The sequence below is a fragment of the Uloborus diversus genome, chromosome 10 (assembly GCF_026930045.1).
Source record: "Uloborus diversus isolate 005 chromosome 10, Udiv.v.3.1, whole genome shotgun sequence".
NCBI classification, from domain to species: domain Eukaryota; kingdom Metazoa; phylum Arthropoda; class Arachnida; order Araneae; family Uloboridae; genus Uloborus; species Uloborus diversus.
In genome coordinates this window covers 372,548-390,933 of record NC_072740.1, presented here as the reverse complement: position 1 = coordinate 390,933, position 18,386 = coordinate 372,548, and the positions used below count along the sequence as shown (strand labels likewise).

The 18,386-nt window shown below is 35.4% G+C and overlaps 1 protein-coding gene across 1 annotated transcript; it reads right to left on the bottom strand.

The window, feature by feature from the left end:
• Nucleotides 1-5,993: 5,993 nt before the first annotated feature.
• Nucleotides 5,994-13,665, bottom strand: LOC129231614 (uncharacterized). Its single transcript, XM_054865980.1, has 2 exons — nt 13,480-13,665; nt 5,994-6,277 (listed from the first exon to the last, which is right to left on the bottom strand). The coding sequence occupies exons 1-2, from the start codon at nt 13,649-13,651 to the stop codon at nt 5,994-5,996; spliced, it is 456 nt and encodes a 151-aa protein (XP_054721955.1). The 5' UTR covers nt 13,652-13,665.
• Between the last annotated feature and the right edge of the window lie 4,721 nt (nt 13,666-18,386).

Genomic DNA, 18,386 nt, shown 5'->3' with positions numbered 1-18,386 from the left:
TTGATTTGGAGAGGCTAACACCGAAGATTCCTATTCCGCCTAAAGCCGTAACAACGTAGTTCTGTATTTAAAAAAAAAATCATTTTTATTTACTAGGGTTAGAACAGCGTAAGTCCCAACCTTCGTACGCAGTAAACATACGTTTTTACGTACTCTTGAAAAGTAGTAAAAATTTGACGTACTTTAATTTGACTTTGAAGTACAGATATTTAGTGAAACATGTCAATGGGGGGAGGGGGAATTGAAAGCCAATCTCATATAAGGCAATTTGCCCTCGTTTTAACTTGGCGAGTTATTTCTTAGTGAAATATGTAATATTAACTAAGATGCAGCTCAGAATCTGATTTAAACTAAACAAAGAAATAAAATAAAAAGTAATTGATTAATTATCAAGTGTAAAAAAAAAAAGAAAAAAAATGACTTTTTTTTTTTTGAGCAATCGCGGATTACTTATCCTGACTAGACTAAAGTTGATGTTGCTTTAATATTTTAGATTCCATAACAACATTTTTTTTATATAGTTTTTTATTTTGTTTTTAATATTTATTTAGGGAGCGAAATTTTCATCATCATAGTTTCAAATCAATTTGATTCATCTTTTTTTCAGGGCTTAAAACAAGCAGACTTTACATTTAAAAAAGGGTTCTGGTGTGAAATTACGTTTCTTCGGGCGGAAAAAACACCTATATAGATGGACTTAAATGGTGGAATTAGTAATCATTAAAATGTGTATTTAGATAAGTTTTTGCTGTTTAAGATTGATAGGAAAATAATAAAGAAAAACACACGCAAACACAATGTTATAAGCAGTAAATAATCTTAATGATAAATGTACTGGTGGATGTCGGCTGTAAAATCTTTATTACCGCATCCTAAACACTATTTCATTTTTTTTTATGGATGTGTCTTGTATAACCTATTTTAGAAAAACGAATTATAATATAACTGGATCAAATTTCTTGGCCATTTCCATTCCCATCCAGTAGGGTCTATCGCAATTCTTGATTGCGAAAAAACATAATCCGAACTCAAAACGTCAAAGTTCAAATGTTTTCAATTTCATTATTTTTCTTTTGTTTTTGGTAATTGATATGCGGGTGCAGCCCCCCCCCCTCCTCCTCTGCATATGATTCAACCGGCATCCATACCCGGTTCCAATACATACAAAATGGTTGAACCAGATCTTTGGGAAGAGTTGCGCTCAATAGCTAATCAATAAGCTAGTAATGGTACAAATAAATGAATGCATTTTCAAACCAAACAAACAATGAAAAGAGATAGAAATTAGTATTTTGTGTGGCTACCACGCGCTGCAATAAGAGTTGTTACACGACTTGGCATGGAGTGAAACAAAGTTTGAATATCTGCCTGCGGAAGAGTATTCCATATTGTTTGTATGTGCAACCAAAGTTCCTCTGTCGAAGTAACAGGACGAGGATCACGAGCGAGACGCCGCCCAACGAAATCCCACACATGTTCAATCGGTGACATATCCGGGGAAGATGCAGGCCTAGGAAGAATCTGTACCTGCTGCGAATCAAGGTAGAATTTGACAGTCCTGGCGACATGTGGACGGGCATTATCCTGCTAGAATACAGCTCCTGGCAATCCTTGCAGGAAAAGAATAGCTTGGGGCTGTAAAACTTCGTTTATGTATCGGGTACTGTTCAAATTGCCCACAATTCGTAGCAATTGTGGTCGTCCATGATATGTTATGGCACCCTAGACCATAGCTTTGGGTGTTCGTCCACTGTGGCGTTCGATAATGCACTCCGGAATGTGCCGTTCACCGGCATAGCACCTGACACGAATTCGACCATCATGGTGCCACAAATTGAAGCAAGATTCGTCAGAAAAGACGACCTGCTGCCAATCAGCACGCCAGCTCCTATGCACATTGGTCCATTGTAGCCGCAGGCGGCGATGGTTTTGTGTGAGAGGAATCCTGTATAAAGGAATCCTTGCGCGCAGCCCACTGCAGCAGACGTCTCCGAAGTGATGAAGCACGCAATGAAACACCTGTAGCTGTTGACCACTCTGCTGCCAATTGTCTAGAAGAAGCTGTGCGGTCTGTTAGCGCCATACGCACCATGTGTCTGTCATCACGAGCTGACGTCGCATTTCGGGGTCCACTCCCCGATTTCCGAGCAGTCCGACCCTTGTCCGTCCACTATTTGCAAACACGCATGATTGTGCTGCTGTTACGCTGCACACGAGCGGCTACTGGAAGATAAGACAATCCAGCTTCACGAAGGCCGCCGATTCTGCCCAGTTCAAACTCCGAAATTTGCTCAAATTTCACTTTCTTTCGTCGAAGAGTCATAGTAAAGATTCAGTTAACGTTTACTCTAGCATATAAACCACCAATAATCATACTCGCCTCGCTACAGCCGTCTATTTATATTCGGTTCGATCTGCCGTTCAGAGAGCGCTGCTCAGCATATGCATGCGCTACCGGTCTGTAATTCTAATCATTTGCATGTCATGCCCTACTTCGCATTTCCTGCACTTTTCAGCTCACTCGCGTAAGTCCTTCGTGGTGCAATTTTCACAAACAGGAGTGTAGGTAGAATCTGCCAGATAGCGCCGGGAGTAGTAAGAGGCACCTTCTCGCTGATCCTGTCAGTTACAAAATATTATCAAACAACCTATTACAAATGATACAAATAATGTTTCCGGTTATAGGTAATCCACCATTTCTCCGTGGTCAAGCTTTGTCACTCTTTTAAAACTCATTCTGTGCTTGTTAATTAGTTTATAATACGCCAAAAATGTGTTTTGCCTCGAATATTGGATAGATTCAAAATTTAATTGTATAACATTAAATGGTTTTTGAGGTGCTATCTTATGATTGAAATGTGTACAATGAACCGTGTAAAAATACTTCTGAGACCAGATGCGGCCCGATGGTTAGCCAGTTAGATACAATTGGTTCATAGAATAAATTTTACATAATTTCTACGGGGTTGTTCAATTTTTTTTAACTTGAAGGTACGACAGGTTTTTGGGTCCACTTTCGGAGAATTTTTCAAAATTCAAATTTTTACGCCATCTTACTAAAAGTAAGGGAAAGATGAGTTACGATTCCCTCCCAAATTTATTTTCCAAATAAAGTCAGTTTTAGGGTACCTTTGGTGACGTCAAAGGGCCAGGGTTTTAACCGGAAATTTTCTGAAGTTGCAGTTTTGAAAAAGCAATTTTATATTATGTTTGCCAATCTGTGATGTTAAGGAAATGGGGAAGGTTCAGATACTCTATTCTGAAATTTTTCAAAATTTAAGTCCTAAAAATACATTTTAAGATATCTTTGATGTTAGAAGAATAATCAGACCTCGGCAGTTGTCCCAGAAATATTCCGATATTGAAGTTTCAAAAGCGCTATTTTCAGCTACATACTTGTATTTCGAGGCGTTCCTGAAGAGGATGGTAACTCTCACCGGAAATTATTGAAATTTAGATCCCAAACTACCCTGTTTTAGGTAATTTTTAGTCAAATGTTGTTAAAGGGTCAGGTAAGCGGCTATCAGTCAGAAATTCATCGAAGTTGAAGTCCCAAGAACACAACTTTGAACTATCGTTGGAGACATAAGGGAGAAGCGTGAAAGTTGGAGGACGTCTTCTAGGGAGAGGCAGTTTCTCGAGAGGCTATGCCCATGCCTCTCGAGGAACTGCTGACTCCTCTTGAGCAATGGAGGAAATCCAAACTTGTTTCAGAAAGTTCCATAACACTATGCATGTGCAGTTGTTCCTTCTTTAAGAGACACTTCCAAAAGAGGCACACATAGAGAAGTTATGTGTTTCAAATTGTTCCTGAGCTACAATAGTCAGCACAAAATGTCTAAAATTCCACATTAAATTCATTTTTAATGTTTCAAACACAAGAAATCTAAACGCTTAGATCATATTTGCTATACCTAATGTAAACGTGACCTGATCTAATAACATACATAGGATTTTTGAGTCTAAAACATACTTTTTGAATTTACTTTTAGCGAAAATGTAGAAAACCTAATCTAGGAAAAGTTTCTAAGGATCTTCATTACTACTGTAAAAATTACCTTAAGTTACTTTAAATAATTTTTTTCTCTGTTTAACATAACCAAGCAACTATTTAAATAAGTCATACAAGTAACATTAAACTGTATTTCTGTTACTGCTCATAAATCTGAATTATTCAATTCCATCATTAAAGGGATAGCTAATACTATTTAAAACTGGCAAAAACTTTGTCTAAAAAAATAAATAAATAAAATAAAATAAAATAAAAAAGAAAGAAATACTTTCACCTATTTCAACGTTTTTTAAAAACTGATTATTTTACCCTGACTTTTCACTCCACTTTACCTTATAACTAATTTATAAAGCTAGTAGCATTTTTTTCCATTAAACTACAATCATCCTCTTTTTATGAACTGAGAAAAGACTCCAGCTAATCTGAGAAAAGTTTTTATATTCACAATGAGTAAATTTCATTTGTCTCTTTTCTAATTTATGGAGAGGTATATAGTAGACAGTTTGAAAGTGAACAGTCGACATTTTATGGAAAGCCACTGAAATAAATTGTTAGTTCATCGTTTAGGAAGGTATTGGTCAAGAACAGGTCAGTAATCCTGTTCATGACTTAAGTTAGTACAGTAAACTCATGATAATCTGTTTGCTCGCGTATGTACGTAGTCCCTTTGTAATAATGAGCGATTCTTTTTTAAAGCTTTTACCCATTTTTTTTTAAATGTATGAGAGCGTTATTGATTTTTTTAAAGTTATTGCATTGTGGAGGGTGGCCCAAAGCGGGTAGGTTTTCGAAGAACGCTCGAAAATTGTAGTTTTTGGACATTTATCGCGACAATTTCGGTTTTATTTCCTAGCAGGGTTCTTGAACTTCAAAATAAAAAGTTATTTTTGTATTATTTCAAACTCAATATTAATTTATTATCAACTGTACAAACATTTGAAAAATTCGCTTTGCCATACCAGGGAGCCCAAAGCGGGTAACTTACCTAATTGTGATTTGGTACATTTGCCAATCAAATATGAAGTTATTAATGATTAAAATAGTTGACTAGCTACGTGCCATTATTAAAAAAGAAATAGATAACAGTTGTACTTATCCAATTTAAAGTCAGCACATTTGTTTATAAAACATAAAGAACAAACTGAAAATTAATAGACTAATTAATTACCATCCTAAAAAAAACTTTTAAAGTTATACTTATCCTATTGAAATAGAAAATCTAAGTCAGCTCACGAGTCAAGAAATTATAAATAAATATATGATTAAATCCTACATCCGCTTTGCCCGAAGGCACATTTTTTATTTCAATACTTCTAACCTTAAATTTAAAAAAGAAACACATGAAATGACTATCGTAGTTTGTAGGTGGATGGTGTCAGAATAACGTAATATTATTGACAATAAAAAAAATTAGCGGGTCTGCGACTGATCACAAGTTACAGAACTTCATTTTTTTTAAATGTATTTTAGAAATGTATCTTTTTTTTATTTTATTTTAAGTCTGGTTGCGACAGGTCGCTTCAGTGCTGCTTCGCTGGGACTCGGGGATGTTCATGTAAACATGACATACATAAGCATCGACGCTTACAAACCATGGGGTGGGGGGGGGGCATACGAACGCCTACCCGCTGTGGGTGACCTACCCGCTTTGGGTCACCCTCCCCTACACTAGTATCGTTTTTTTACCTGTTTTACAGATAATCTGCGAATTCGCTTATCTGTGCTTACCATGCCCCCTATTCCGTAGATAATCGGGGATTTACTGCATGTTTATTATGTTAATGTACTCTAATGCACAGAAATTCCGTACAATCAAACTGATAGGAAAGTTTGTTCAATAATTTCTTTTCTAATGAGTTTTGTTTTGAGCAGGATAATTGCGCATTAAGTTTTATTTCATTAATCCTTCACTGGAGTTTCCGAATTTAATCAACTAACAACAAGCAATTTGTAAATTTCAGCATGAACTTTTCTTTGGTATTTATATCAGAAGCTTACATGTCTGCTGCATAAGCAGGCACTTAAGTTTCTTGCATCTTTGTAGTAGCAGCTTTAAGGTGCTTCCAGTGAATTTGTTGCAAAAGTTTATTGCTAAACATTCTAGTTGAATGCAGTTGCTGCTCAGAGCTTCCACGTGACTGTCATCGACGAAGATGATGCCATACAGGTTGACAACTCGGAGATTGGGAACAGCACTTTTGAGTTTGTGAATGTTGATGACTTCATAAATTTCTTCTTCCTCCTCAGTTACTTTTTCGTATGTACCTAATAAAATAAAAGATCAATTCATATTTTATTCGACTGAAAATAACGAGTTACGAAAATGAAAATGAAAAAACTTCAATAATAATTTTCTGTGCTAAAATGGAGTTTAATATTTTTATTGTATTGGACTTGTAATTGTAAATACTTATAAATTCTTCTTAGCTTTCTTCGATTTTTTTTATCACAAATTCAAGATTATTTATTTATTTTCTAAGAGATTTATTTATTTCATATTTCTCCTAAATTTAATTTAGGAAAAGTACTCAGCGAAATAAAAAAAAATAATATAAAAGCATTTTTTTATTTTACCCGCAATAAATATACCCATCAAAGTAAGGACAACAGTCGCTAAAAATTTCCATTTGAATGAGGAAAATAGTCCTCGAAACTGCACTGCAGAAAAAGGATAACTTTTCCTAAAATCTCATTATAATAAGGACATCGATTTCTTAAAACACTCCTAAAAATTATCATTAGAATGAGAAGATTCCAAAGCACCTCTATTTAAAGTAGGGAAAAAAAAACATGTAATTCAAATTAGAATAAGGGTATCAGTCCCTAAAAGTCCCCTCCCCCCCTAACCAGAAGAAGAGAAACATCTTTAAAATAACGGTAAGGGCTCCTCCTTCGAAAATTTCCATCATTTTACGGAAGATACTCGAGAAAAAAAACTCTTTTAGACTGAAGAAAACTTCCAGTATTACGTCAACAGATTCTATAACCGCCCCCCCCCCACCAGCAGAATAGGCTAAAACCCCCATGCGAATGAGCATGTGCTCCCCAAAAATCTCCATCAGAATAAGAGCAGGAGTTTACAAATCTTACATTATAAACGCTAACAGTCCTTTTCGATAATAATGAAAATTTAATCAAGGACCACGAGCACAGCAAAAGCCTCTATAAAACTAAAAATTAAATATTCATTTGCCTGCTGCAGAAAAGAGTAACTCAGGCAGTGGCGTAGCTAGGGAGGGGCGGAGGGGGCGGTCCGCCCCGGGCGGCACTTTTTTGGGGCAGCAATTTTACGCTTTTGATACAAAAAAAACTCAATGTATTTTCCCTATAAGGAAAGCAGACTTTTCATCTATTACTGGAGGCAAAAAAAAAAAAAAAAAAAAACAGATTAAAAAAATTAATTTGAATTTTGACATCTTAAATTCAAATTATGTTTTTTCGCAATCACGAGTGTGTGTCTGTATGTAGGCTTGTGTGTTTGTGTGTGTGGGGAATGGGTATGTTTGTTTTGTGTGTGGGGGGTATGTGTATGTGTGTGTAGGCATGTGTGGGGGTAGTTGTGTGTTTGTGTGGGGGGATATGTGTATGTGTGTAGTTGTGTGTACGTGTAGGTGTGTGTATGCGTTTGTGTGTCTGTATGTGCGTGTGTATGTGTTTGTGTAGTTTTCTGTATGTATGCGTGTGTGTATGTGTTTGTGTGTAGGTGTATGTATGTATATATGTGTGTGTGTGTGTGTGTGAAGGTGCGTGTAAGTGTAGGATATGGACGCAACCTCGAGACGGTTTTCGCTAGAGGTGCAGCATCGTGAGGAGCCGGTCGACGGTGATGCTGCAGAGGGTGGTAGTGGGAAAATAAAATCATAGGACATCAAAACAGTCAAATGAAAGTAATAAGCAATTATGATTGCTCAAAAAAAAAAAAAAAAATCTTTGAATTGTAAAGTTTTGGTTCGACTATGATAAAAAAATTACTCTAATACAAAACATATGTTTATCTTGTGAACATCTTAGCACTATTCTTTGGTTTTTCTCTCCCTTCGTGTTAATTTACAGACTGAGGGAAGCTGCAGTGTAAAATCAAGGGACCTAAGGTTTTTTCTTCACCGTAAAGGTTTAATATAGGGTAGGAAGCAATACATTTCATAACCTTTCGTTCTTGAGGAATCTACCATTTAATTTTAAGAAAGTTCCTTTGAAATTACCTTATTAAAAAAACACTATTTTTTTAAAAGGAAAGTGACAGCAAGAGTAAGAGAAGAAAATTCTCAAATAGAGGGCAATTTATTGCTCAATTTCGGGATAACATTATCTATTTCATCAATTGCTTTGATTGGTCCTTGATTACAAAATGTTCATTAAGACAAAAAGGATTTTATTGTACACTTTATAAAAGCGCTTATTCACAACTCAAGTAATATTTGCTGTTAATATTACTGTTTTATATCAACAATATTCCTTTATACAATGAGTTTCACATTTAGTCATTAATGATGATGAAAAGGTTTTAATCAATAAAATGTGTAGGAAAAACTTTTTACATTTACATCAAAAGTAATGAAAGTAATGAGTTTCGATGCACATCTTTTACTTCTCATAAATCACAGTACGGTTAATAGAATGTATAGGGCCTCTTTATATTACCGGCCTCTATCAGTAAAGAAGAGAATCATCCAAATTTGGCAATATAGCAGTACCGGATTTTATTAAGTATTGCTCGTAACCTGGACGGCAACGTCCGAGTTTGTCAACAGTGATTCGCTCAAGCACGGATCCAAAAGGGAGTCAAACTCTTTTTGAAAAACCAAAGAGATCCTAAAATTGCGTTTTTTAAACTACAAATAAGGAAACCACGACCTTTACGCTCCTTCCAACTGTCACAAAGCTTTAAATGCATTTTCAAGATTTCAATTTTAAAAAATTTCCGGAGGCGAGCCACTTACTAGCGCTTTCTCTCATAACTTGGCCACACACAGCCTAAAACGGCAATTTTCGGGGCTCCATTTTCAACCCCTCCCACCTTCCTTCGCAGTCTAACGTTTCCAACGATAACTTTAAAATGTGCTTTCAGGCCGGCAAATTCTGACCCCTTCTCATGTAATAAAAATGAAGACAGCTTAAAATTGCGTTGTTAAAGCCACAATAAATGTTACATTTTTCGGGAAGAGCAACCGAACTTTCCTATCCCTTAACGTCACCAAAGAGCCTAAAAATGCAGGTTTTAGGCCTTCAATATATCAAAACATTCCCTTTAAAACTTCAATATCAAAAAATTCCTCAAGGCAGTCGAATTCTGATCGACCTGACCCTTCCTATGACGTAATTAAAGATAGTGTAAAATGTGTGTTTAGGACATCACCTTTAAATTTTAAAACCCTCATCTCATGCAATGTCTTCAAAAATCGCATAAAGATGAGTGTTTGAAACTTTAACTTCAGAAAAATTCTAAGGAAGAGGCTCTAAATGTCCACCCAACATCACAAACTGGCTCGAAATTTCGTTTTTAGAAATTTCTGAAGTAAGTCCGCGATGTCTTTTATTTTTCACCCAATGATGAAGATATTAAAATGTAAAACAATTTCGAGAAAGATTTGGGGTGGGAAACCCCCAACGGACCTCTCATAACGCTGTCTGTCAAACAACGGTTAAAATCGCGTTTTTAGTACGTCATTTTCAAAATGTTTCCAGAGGAGACGGAAGAGATATCAGACTTCCCAGCATTTTTAGAAACATTCAGCCGCTCCCTAACGCCCACCAAAGGTAGCCTACGATTGCGTTTTTGAGACTTCGGCATCGAAAAATTTCCTGAAAGCACCCCGAAAGTTCCCTATACTCTCTTTAGCGTCATCAAAGATAGCCAAAAATTAATTTTAATATGGAAAATATTTCGGGAGAAAAATTCAGTGGGAAGTCCTTACACCCCTAAATACAGCCAATAACGCATTTGTGGTTTTCACATTGTAGTAAAAAACTTTCCGGACAGCGCCCCCGAACCTTCCCCAATCTCTTAACGCATCCAAAGATATCCTAAATTGCTTCTTTAACACTTCAATTTCGAAAAATTTCCTTGAAAAATCCCCCCCCCCTAACGGCACCAAACAAAGCATAAAAGTGATTTTTTTTTTCAAAATTAATCTAGAGGGAGCTCTAAGCCTCCTTTCTATTAGTGTAACTAAAATTGCGAATTTTGATTTAACTTTTGGAATTTTTTGGTTTGGCTATGAACTTTTTTTTTTCTTCTGCAAGAAAAAAAAAGCTCCCCTTCTTCTGAATTAAGCTCTTATTTTTACTTTAAATTCTTTTGACTCTTCAATGTATTAGCTATTTCTCATCAAGAGGGTGGCAAATTGAGGAACCGCCCTGGGCGGCAGAAAGTGTAGTTACGCCACTAAGGGGAAAAAAAGATTGAAGAATGAAAAATAAGAATGAAATTAAAATCTTTAAAGTAGCGTAACACAGCTGCTTTCTTCGGATCTCTGAAAAAATGAAACTCCAGCTACACTAGTGCCTTTAAATAATTGAAATTAGTTAAAATAATTCATTACTCCTGGATTCGTGAAAAAAATATTGGTAAGGAGATACTTCTGCACTCGTAAACGGTCGTATAGGGTTTTTCTCAAGCCGAAAAAGTACCGAACCATTCGAATTTCAATTTTAGGACAAAAAAAAATGGAATAAAACGGTTCTTTTTACTTAAAATAATTATCAGATGGTCTTTGTTTTAGTTTCTTTGGAAAACCCGTGAAATAGATCCCCCTTGGAAATTTTTTCTAACGGATTTGAAAACTCCAAGAGCCTAGATTACCGAAGAAAACTGTTATAAGCAACGATGTGGGATCACATGGGGATGTATCTGGACTATAAAGGGGGTTGTTCAAGATTTCCCACTTAAATTTCGGTAAAAGTTCTTTTTGCATTGGCTGTGTGTAGTCTCGGTGAACTTTCACGTGCTGTCATCCTATTGCAAGACAACAGTAGACATACAGCCAATGAAAAAAAATAACTTTTACGGAAATTTAAGTTGGAAATCTTGAACCATCCCTCGTATGGTCCAGATCTGAGATCTATCCCCATGTGATCCCACATCTTTGGGGAACTCAAGAAAGCACTTCGGGGACAACAATTTCATTTGGACGATGAAGGAAAGGAGTGCGTGCGTAATTGGTGCCAGCAGCAGCCAAAGGACTTTTATGAGCAAGGAATTATTCGACTAATTTCCCAGTGGGATAAGAGTTTAACCCGTAACAGGGGAGGTGCTAAAGTAGGACGTAGCAGGGGATGTGAGGTCTCAGTGACCGCTCGATTTGCAAATTTTTAAAAATCGTGTAATTACAATATATTTCTTTAATTTCCCTCAGATGTTCTTTGAACGTTTATTAGCAAGGGGAAAAATATTTTTGAATTTTTAATCGAAATATACCTTTTCCGACCGAGAAAATTTTGCTAGAGTCTTAAGACTTTTCAAGAAAATCATATGCTGTAGTAAATAACTATCTACTCGTAATATAAATGAATCTATTATTTATTAATGATTTCATTTTAGCTCTTTAATATATACAGAACATTTTAGTACCATAAAATTGGTTATATCACGTTACGGAAAATTTTTGACAACTCTTTAACTGTTAGTATTTCGCATCGTATTTCGAGGAATAATTCAGCTTTCATTGTTCCTAGAACATCATTGCGTAACGTTTGTGAGCATTTCAAACAACTCTAAACCTCATCTAGACTATTTTGCATCTCTTCCACATAACGCGGATGAGATTAAATGAACCTATATCCGCGGTTTCTAACGTTAACAGCCATGTCTACTACTGCCGAAAATTGTAACACTGAAGGGCAGGTTCGGTCTCACAGACCGCTTCTAAGAATGCAATGAAATTTAAATCAGATGCACTTGCCTAACGATACTGATAAGCAAGGGAGGTATTCGAGGTCGCAAAACAAAAAGCTCTTGGGAAAAACATTCAATCGGTCTGAAAATGAAATAAGGGTGGTTTGATGAACTTTTTGGCGGTCGGTGAGACCGCCAAAAAGCCAATACAAAAAGAACTTTTACCGAAATTTAAGTGGTAAATCTTGAACAACCCCCTTTATAGTCCAGATACATCCCCATGTGATCCCACATCGTTGCTTATAACAGTTTTCTTCGGTAATCTAGGCTCTTGGAGAGGTTTCGGTCAGTATTTTTGAACAATGTCGAGTAAAATATGTTTTATAGCCTCTGTTTCGTTATTTATTGACTGACACTAATAACCTGCACTTTTAGATGTGCAGTTAACGATAGATAAAAATGGTTGATTTTGTTGGACTGACGTCGTTATTCTTATAGGGACGTTTAGAGAGTACTGAATTTATTCAAAGGGGATTGCTTTGAAGCAATGTTTTCCATTCTAAAAGTGGTTTAAAAGAGGGAATGTTAATGCTATTATAAAACATCTTCTCGTTCTGAAAGGGTTTTTTGGAACTATTTTCTTCTCCAGAGAGACATTTTTAGAGGGATTGCTTAATGGATTTGAAAACTCTAACCCTTATTCTAACAGAGATTTTAAGAAACAAATGTTCTTACCCAAATGGGGAATTTTAAGAAATGTTTTTCTTTTTCCTTTCAGGGTCTATTGTCCTTATCCTAGTGGGAGTTCTTACGGGCTGTTGTCCTTGCTTTTTGACGAGGATTTTTATGGACTGTGGTCATCACACAAGTAAAGATCTTCCGGGGTCTAACAAGGAGATGGTGCAGGGGATTTTGGGTACGGTTGTCCTAATTCTAATGGGAATTTATGGGATCTGTTGACGCTACTCGGGGACTATTTCCTCTATTATAATGACCCTTTCAGACTTAACTTGATTGTTTTAGGAGAAAAAGCAATGCCTAATGGCTCATGTACTCCACTTTTTTTTCTTTTTTCCTACAGGGATCTATTATGCAGCAACCGAGATGGCTAACCGAGATGCAATAAGATGATAATTGGGACTTTTTAGGGAATATTTACGATGTTTCATTATTCGAATGGGCATTTTCAGGACTAAGGTCTCAATTGAAATAGGCATTTTTAAAGATTGTTGTCAGTATTCTGACGGGAAGTTTTACACTATTTTTTTTTTTCGCTTATTTAAGCCAGATTGTGTAACATGCCTCAATTTAAGGAACTTTCTTTTTTTGAGAAAGACCATGCAAAGCCGAGTGACGTAGCTAGTATGTCTATAAAATAACAGAAAATATAAACTGTTGTCGACCTTGTTTACTAATGAAAGTAACAAAAGATTCGAGATATCATACTGTAAAAATCATTTCTGTACAATTATTAACATGGTTTTGCAATTTCAGATTTATTAATCTCATTTTCACAATGTCTAAACTACTTCAAAAACTTAAATTCATATGTATAAAAATGGTCGTTAAAACGCTTCATGAAATACAAAATCTTTATGGACATTTTCAGGGTGTGTTTGGGAGTAAATCTTACCTATGAGATGCAAAACTTCAAGTCCATTGATGAAATTATAAATCTTCCTCATAAACCCTTCCATGAAGATGACTTCAGACAGACAGATGCACATAGTCCTCAACCTGCTTGGAAAAGTCTGTAAGTCGCTGAAGTCGTGCAGTTGCATAGCTGTTGAAAAGTCCAGGAGCATATGTGTTAGGGAAGTACATTTGTATGCCAATTCTTGAAGGACAGTATGTGTGATTAACTCAATCGGTAATTCAATATAACGGAGAGATGGACCTTAAACAGAAAGAAATGAAATGATGAATAAACTTTTTATTTTATCGACACTTTTCAATATAGTTCAACAGATTATTTAAGATTTGTCAAATTTTGGTAGAAATATTGCTATCAATTTACATTTGGAAAAAATATGAGAGAGAAATAACTTGATGTGAAAAAAACTAAGTTATTCAATGTTTCAATAACGCTACATAGGATTCAAATTTGAGCATTGATAAAGGTGACTTCAACATCATATAAACAAGTTTTGAATCTGTAGATTTCTTTACCATATGCCAGAAAATCGCGTTATATACTCTCCCCAGATTCTTCAGTTTTGGATGAAGCGCAATCAGAATTGATATCCGGAGCAATTAGAATTACTCGAAGACAGTAAGTTATTTTTTCTTCCATTAATTGTTTGTAAAATACAAGTTAGGACGTAGTAACCACGTGTGGTTTTGGATGCTGACAATAGACTACGGTACTAAAAAACAAACTTAAAACAAAATCGGCAGAATGAGGTAGGATGGCGAATGGTTGAGCGGGTGAAGACGAGAGGATTTATCATCTTTTCCGACACGTTTTTGAGTACCTAATCTGTTTAAGAAAAACTCCAGGCATCACCATTTACGCATATCAAGATTTTCAAGCTTCGTATACTGATACTACCAATTGAAACTGTTTGTACGTATTTTCACACAGTATCATTTTTCTCTCTTTACTTTCAGCTGTTTGTCATTTTACCCCACCTCTCTTCGTCATCTCACCTCATAGGTGAGGTAAGATGATGAAAAACGCGTTTTGATTTTGATGACTTATTTTTCCTATTTCAAAAAGGAAAATATTTTTATATCTAAACTTAAGAGGTAACTATAACTAACCGAGGCGTCATTTTTATATCTAAACTTAAATGTTCAAAGAAGTCGTGAATATAAAAATTTCAAAATTTTAGTTCACATCATAAACGTGAAAATTTTTTTGAAGCTTTTCTCGTCATTTTACCCCATTTTCCCCCCGTATATTTATGCAAGGTTTTTATGAAAAGTGCAATGTCATACCACTTGATACTAATGGGTGCATTCCTCATAAAGAAAATGTAGTATGCAAATTTTTAGTGTGTTGTTTAAAAATCAACTATAAAGAATTTTTATTTCTATTTGCCAATTTAAAAAGTAATAATTTTTTGTCGAAATCTATAGGACCTTACTAAAAGTTTATTTTAATAAATTATAGGCCCACTCCTGGGAAAATTTAGAACTTGAATAGAACGTTAAAATTATTGTAAAACGCGTAGATCAAGTAATTTATAAAAACACTAAATGACAACACCTGAAAAGCATAGATGCTGTTTTAATTTTATTATCCACGAGTGGTTTTGAACATACTGCACGGAATAATGTAGCTCTTATAAGTTGGAGCTCAACATTCATGATAACGTTTATTTCTTTTTGTGATAACAATTAAAGGTGATTGAAGCTGACTTGAGTTAGGTTACTATTGCAGTAGTTTTGCGAATGTATTTCAACTCAAATCAGCGTCAATAACATTGATCTTTTTCACTGAACTACCCAAAAAGAAGTAAATATTGTCAAGTTCAGACTTCAACGTATCAATGCCGCATTATCATGAGTTGTTTCAGTACAAAGTGCGAAAATTTTATTTTTCAAATGTGCTGGAAAACCTGAAACTAGAATGAGCTAGGTTTATGAAACATTCTGAAACTGCATGAAAACTTTAATTTTAGCAAACGTGATTCAATCAAACTCAAACAGTTTAGAAGCAGATGCATTTTGGTAGCGTAGGATGATTGATAAATTGTTTGATTGGCCAATAAAAGTTTTTTTTTTTTTTTTGGCATGACATTTCAAAATACGAGTATTGTAGCATGAAAGCTTTTTTAAGTCACTGTATGAAAGTTCTAAATCAAAAACTGAAAAAAGATCTATAAAAATAATACACCACAAGAATTTAAACATTATCGAGGTAAACATAGAGGGTGTAAGTTAGGTAGGTAGTTGAGTAGTTTCCACGTGTCCAGGAGAGGGGAGAAACTTTCCCTCCTCTTCAAGTCTTATGCCGAAATTGTGATAATAGAGCTGACTGGTGGCACCTTCTCTCGACGGTTAATAAAGGAGATCACCGGAGCTCAGCTCTGGCTATTCTTTTCAATTTCAGGTAAATTTTCACATTTTAGGCGGAATATAGACTATTTACTCATTAAAATAAGCTCATAAGTTCTAAAGATTATTGGGCCCCTGCACTTCTTTCATTTGAAATTAAGTAATGAGGGAAATTTAAAACATTGGATTTTGTATGAAACATAAGTAATGCACAAGGAGTAACCAAAGATCAACATAGTAAACACACATTTATAATACCAAATAATACAACTGGACACTTTCAACTATGCTAAAAGGAACTATTAGACTATGGGAAACATTGGTAAGCACATCAAACATATTACTACTCTAATCGGTCCGACTATACCATTGAAAATGAAAAAAAGAAAAGAAATCGGAAGAAACTAATGATAGAACTTTTATTATGAAAAGTTACAATCATTAGTGCTTAGGAATTGTGTGAGGAGCGTTTGAAATATTTGGGAACTCGAAACGCGACTCTGATTTGTATACATCTTGCTCCGTCCAGTTGAATCAATTTTTAGCGTTAAAAAAATCTACAAATGAAAATTCTATGATTACTGATTGAAGTTTTTTTGCTGTCGTCGTCAAACTTGAACACAACACGGTCTTGCCTTGACTTTTATTTGGATCGAACTTAGCATCTGGCCTTCGTCAAAAAATGTGTGTTCAAGTACAAAATCAACAATACAACGATAATGATCCCTACATACCGAAGCGCTTCCTTAATGGCAACCAGTTAATACATAACCTTCGTGAGCGAATAAAATGACGAAAACATGAATTGGGGAAAACACAAGTTATTGTTTTGTTTTTTTACGAGGACTACGCTTGACACACACTGAGAAAATACCTATTAGGTAACCCAATCCAAGTGTTAGAACATCCACTCAAATTACCTTATGTGACTTTTTTTGTATTTCTCCATAGCAATTCAGCACTAAAAGAAAGAAGATCTGAGGCGCTTTAAGTTGTTAAAGGAAGAACAATAGAAAGCCCAAATATGCTTTTAGAAATGACATCGCTAAATCCGTCCACCAATGAAAAGTTCACGTGGAGTTTCGTAAAGATCGTGGAAAGGATTATTTTGAATGGAATCATTTTAATTAATGAAACAAAATTAATAAAAGATTATATGACACTAACTAATCTGGATTTTATGCTATTTATTGAAAGTATCAGTGAAAGTTCTCCATTAGAATTTTTCTATTATTAATACATCGCCCCACGTAGTTTCATTACATTTGTTAAAGACTTGAGTGTAAAATACTCTTATTAGCAAATATGTAAATCGGCCTGTAAATCGGCGAACGTAGCTTGAAATTAATAATAAAAATTCTTTTACTTTTGCCTATTCTTGAGCAGAGTTTAGGGTGAAAACAGAGGCGCCCCAATGGGAGGCCACAGGAAGTCTCCGTGACCTCCCAAAACTTCCTTATTCGGCATATTTCGTCTGACGATTCGGCAAATTTGGAGACATAACTGCAATATTGAAATTTTTAAATGTCCGAATGTCCCTTTTCATTAGATGTACTTGTGCATGCAGTCTTGTGCTTTATCATTATGCAAAACTTAGAGTTCCATTCGGCAAATTGAGAATTTCCGTCCTCCCAAAAAAAGTTTGGGACGCATCTTGGTGAAAATAGGAGTTATATTATAAATTCAAGGAGGATTGTTTACGAAAGCGTACTTCTTACTATATCAAAAATTTTATTACCATAATAGAATTGTTGGATACTGAAAACAAAAGTAATGTGTTACGTCGAAGTTATAATACATTTGATCAGAATTACCCTGAACTGTTATGCAACAAAAATTTACCTTGAAGGGGGGGGGGGGGGAGAGCTCGTCATAAAAGTTCTTGCGTGCATATAAACTAACATATTAGGATCGGTAATGAGTAAAAATGTAGGCTACTGAGAGGTTTTTGATTCCAAAACATCACCTCGGCGCAACTATAATGAGTAAGAATATTTTTTAAATTTCCAATGCAATTGCCAGTGACTTCTGCCACGAAAGTGATGGTTATTCGTAAAGAATCTCTTGGTAGGTAATCATAATTACCCCTTAATGCAGAACGATGATAACTTGATTAATCATCGAGAGATGGCGCAAACTATCATCTCTACCTTCAAAAATTGGGCACGAAACTAGGTGTGGGCTAGTTTCTATCGCTGCATGGACGACCCATGCACTGTAAAAACAATTCAGAAAACGTTCCTGGAAAATAATGGGCAGCTGATAAGCCCCATTTCTGCCAGTAACATATCTTGCAAAAACCAGGAACGTTTTCTCCGCAAAATGTCAGTAATTTTTCTGAAGAATTTGGAAATCTCCTCGTTTAAAGCCAGGTATGTCTCGGGAATCTTCAGGAAAACAAGCTGATGTGTGCATCACATGACTTCCTTTTACTCCAATTTAATGTCATTTCCGCATTATTGACAATTTTAATGTGATTCAATAGTTTACTCTCTAAATATGACCAACATACGCCAAATTGAAACCAGATTTAAAAAA